The sequence below is a fragment of the Cyprinodon variegatus genome, unplaced genomic scaffold, assembly GCF_000732505.1.
Source record: "Cyprinodon variegatus isolate N-32 unplaced genomic scaffold, C_variegatus-1.0 Scaffold5445, whole genome shotgun sequence".
NCBI classification, from domain to species: Eukaryota; Metazoa; Chordata; class Actinopteri; order Cyprinodontiformes; family Cyprinodontidae; genus Cyprinodon; species Cyprinodon variegatus.
In genome coordinates, this window is record NW_015155898.1 from 1 (window position 1) to 1,843 (window position 1,843).

The 1,843-nt window shown below is 47.9% G+C and overlaps 1 protein-coding gene across 1 annotated transcript; it reads right to left on the reverse strand.

The window, feature by feature from the left end:
- Positions 1-103: 103 nt before the first annotated feature.
- Positions 104-1,654, reverse strand: LOC107081482 (probable palmitoyltransferase ZDHHC14; the record flags this gene model as incomplete). Its single annotated transcript, XM_015369649.1, has 3 exons — positions 104-649; positions 771-914; positions 1,494-1,654. Coding segments are annotated over 3 exons (451 nt in total), but the record flags the coding sequence as incomplete, so codon positions are not given.
- Positions 1,655-1,843: the final 189 nt, after the last annotated feature.

A 1,843-nucleotide genomic window follows, 5' to 3' on the forward strand; every position in this document is an offset into this window, starting at 1 on the left:
AAGTGAGCTTAGTGCTTGGAAAAAATCTTTCATTCCTTTAGAGACAGCATGAAAAGTCAGCTGAGTACAAAACATAGAGAGGAAAACAAGAATGGGTCTGTTTTATGGGTTGTCTTCTGAATTCAAAGGGCCCCCTGCCTGTCTTTGCCTAGGGCCCCAAATTTCCTAAATTCGCCCCTGGATCCATCTTTGATTCTGGTTTAGAGCAACTGCATGGAGTTCCTCAGGGTTCTATGGCCGTCCCATTATGTTTCCAGGGAACATAATATTAATTTCCTACGTTTCTTTAGAGATGAATTTAAACCACACCACTAGTTTCACTCTATCATAATCTATTTCTACATGCAGTTCCAATTTTCCTTATCTGCTTTTCTTCACACTCTGACGGGAGACTGGAAACAGGGATATAAGTTTTGTGTCTAAAGATGATCAGAATCCTGTTTTTAAAGAGATCCGCTGGTGAATCATAACACAAACAGTGTGAGGAGGCGGCAGGAGTGGAGTTACTCACTGAGGACGATGTGCGTGATGACGAAGGCGAAGATAAAGATGGTGAGGAAGGAGAGGGAGAGGATGAAGAGGTAGAAGAAGCGGTAGTTCCTGCGGCCGACGCAGTTCCCCACCCAGGGACAGTGATGGTCGAAACGCTCTGCGGGAGTAAAAAAATAACTAAGGAAAACATAAAGAAGCTGGAAATAAACATCAAGCTTTGCTGGTTTCCTGTAAAATATCTGGAAAACTGGGTTTTTCAAAAACAAACCCCCACTGACCAACGCAGTTATCGCAGAGGCTGCAGTGCGACGCTCGAGGCGGCCGGAAGATTTTGCAGGTGAAGCAGTACTTGAGTTTGACCGTCTGTCCGTTGATGAGCACCTCTCTGGTGCGAGGCGGAGGCTTCGAGCATCCCGTCTGGTCTGCAAACCCACAACATGCAAGAAATGAGGGAGGAGGTCACATCTGCTGAGCTTTAAGAGGAACCGTAAGAAAACAGAAACAACTGGAAACTTCTATGAGGTTCAGGTGAGCTAGTTTATCTGACATCAGGACGACTTTCTGGAGAAAATGACACAAATAAGAGATGAAACCACAGAGGCTGCGTTTCCTCCACCTCTGACAGCCTCAACATCCGCCATGTCTGGATGTGAGCGTCTCTGAGGCTGGTGCTGATTGACAGCTCCGTCTGCCAGCATCCGACGCAAACATCAAGAAATGAGGAGAAACGATAACAGGCTTCCAGAAATAGAGCAGAAAGCTGGGATGGTGACGTTCAGTTTCTGTGGAAACGTTTCTCAGAGAGAGGAGGCCACATGTGACTCAGCTCTTCATCAGCGAGAGGAAGAGGAGGAGGAGAAGCAGCAAAAAGTCCAAACAGACTTTCCTGGAAAACTATCAATCAACACTCGTTCATAAAGTCTAAAGTTTTGGAGTTCTCAATTAAGACTTTCAGACAAAACCCACAAAGATTTGGGAAATATCGCCATCGCCATGGTTACCGATCTGCCTCTCCAGGTCCGCGGCCTCGTCCGGCGTCGCTCTGGGCAGGACGCCCGGGTCACTGAAGCTCGCCCTGAACAGCATCCCCATCACAAAGATGAAAAGGACGGCGCCGGCCGCCGGAATGACTGGACTCAGGTGGGACGCCAAATACGGACAGCTGAGGAAACAGAGAAACGGGCTGAGGAAACAAAAACACGCACTAAGGAAACAGAAACAGCCTGAGGAAACAGAAATGGGCTGAGGAAACAGAAATGGGCTGAGGAAACAGTGAAACGGGCTGAGGAAACAGTGAAACGGGCTGAGGAAACAGTGAAAGGGGCTGAGGAAACAGTGAAACGGGCTGAGG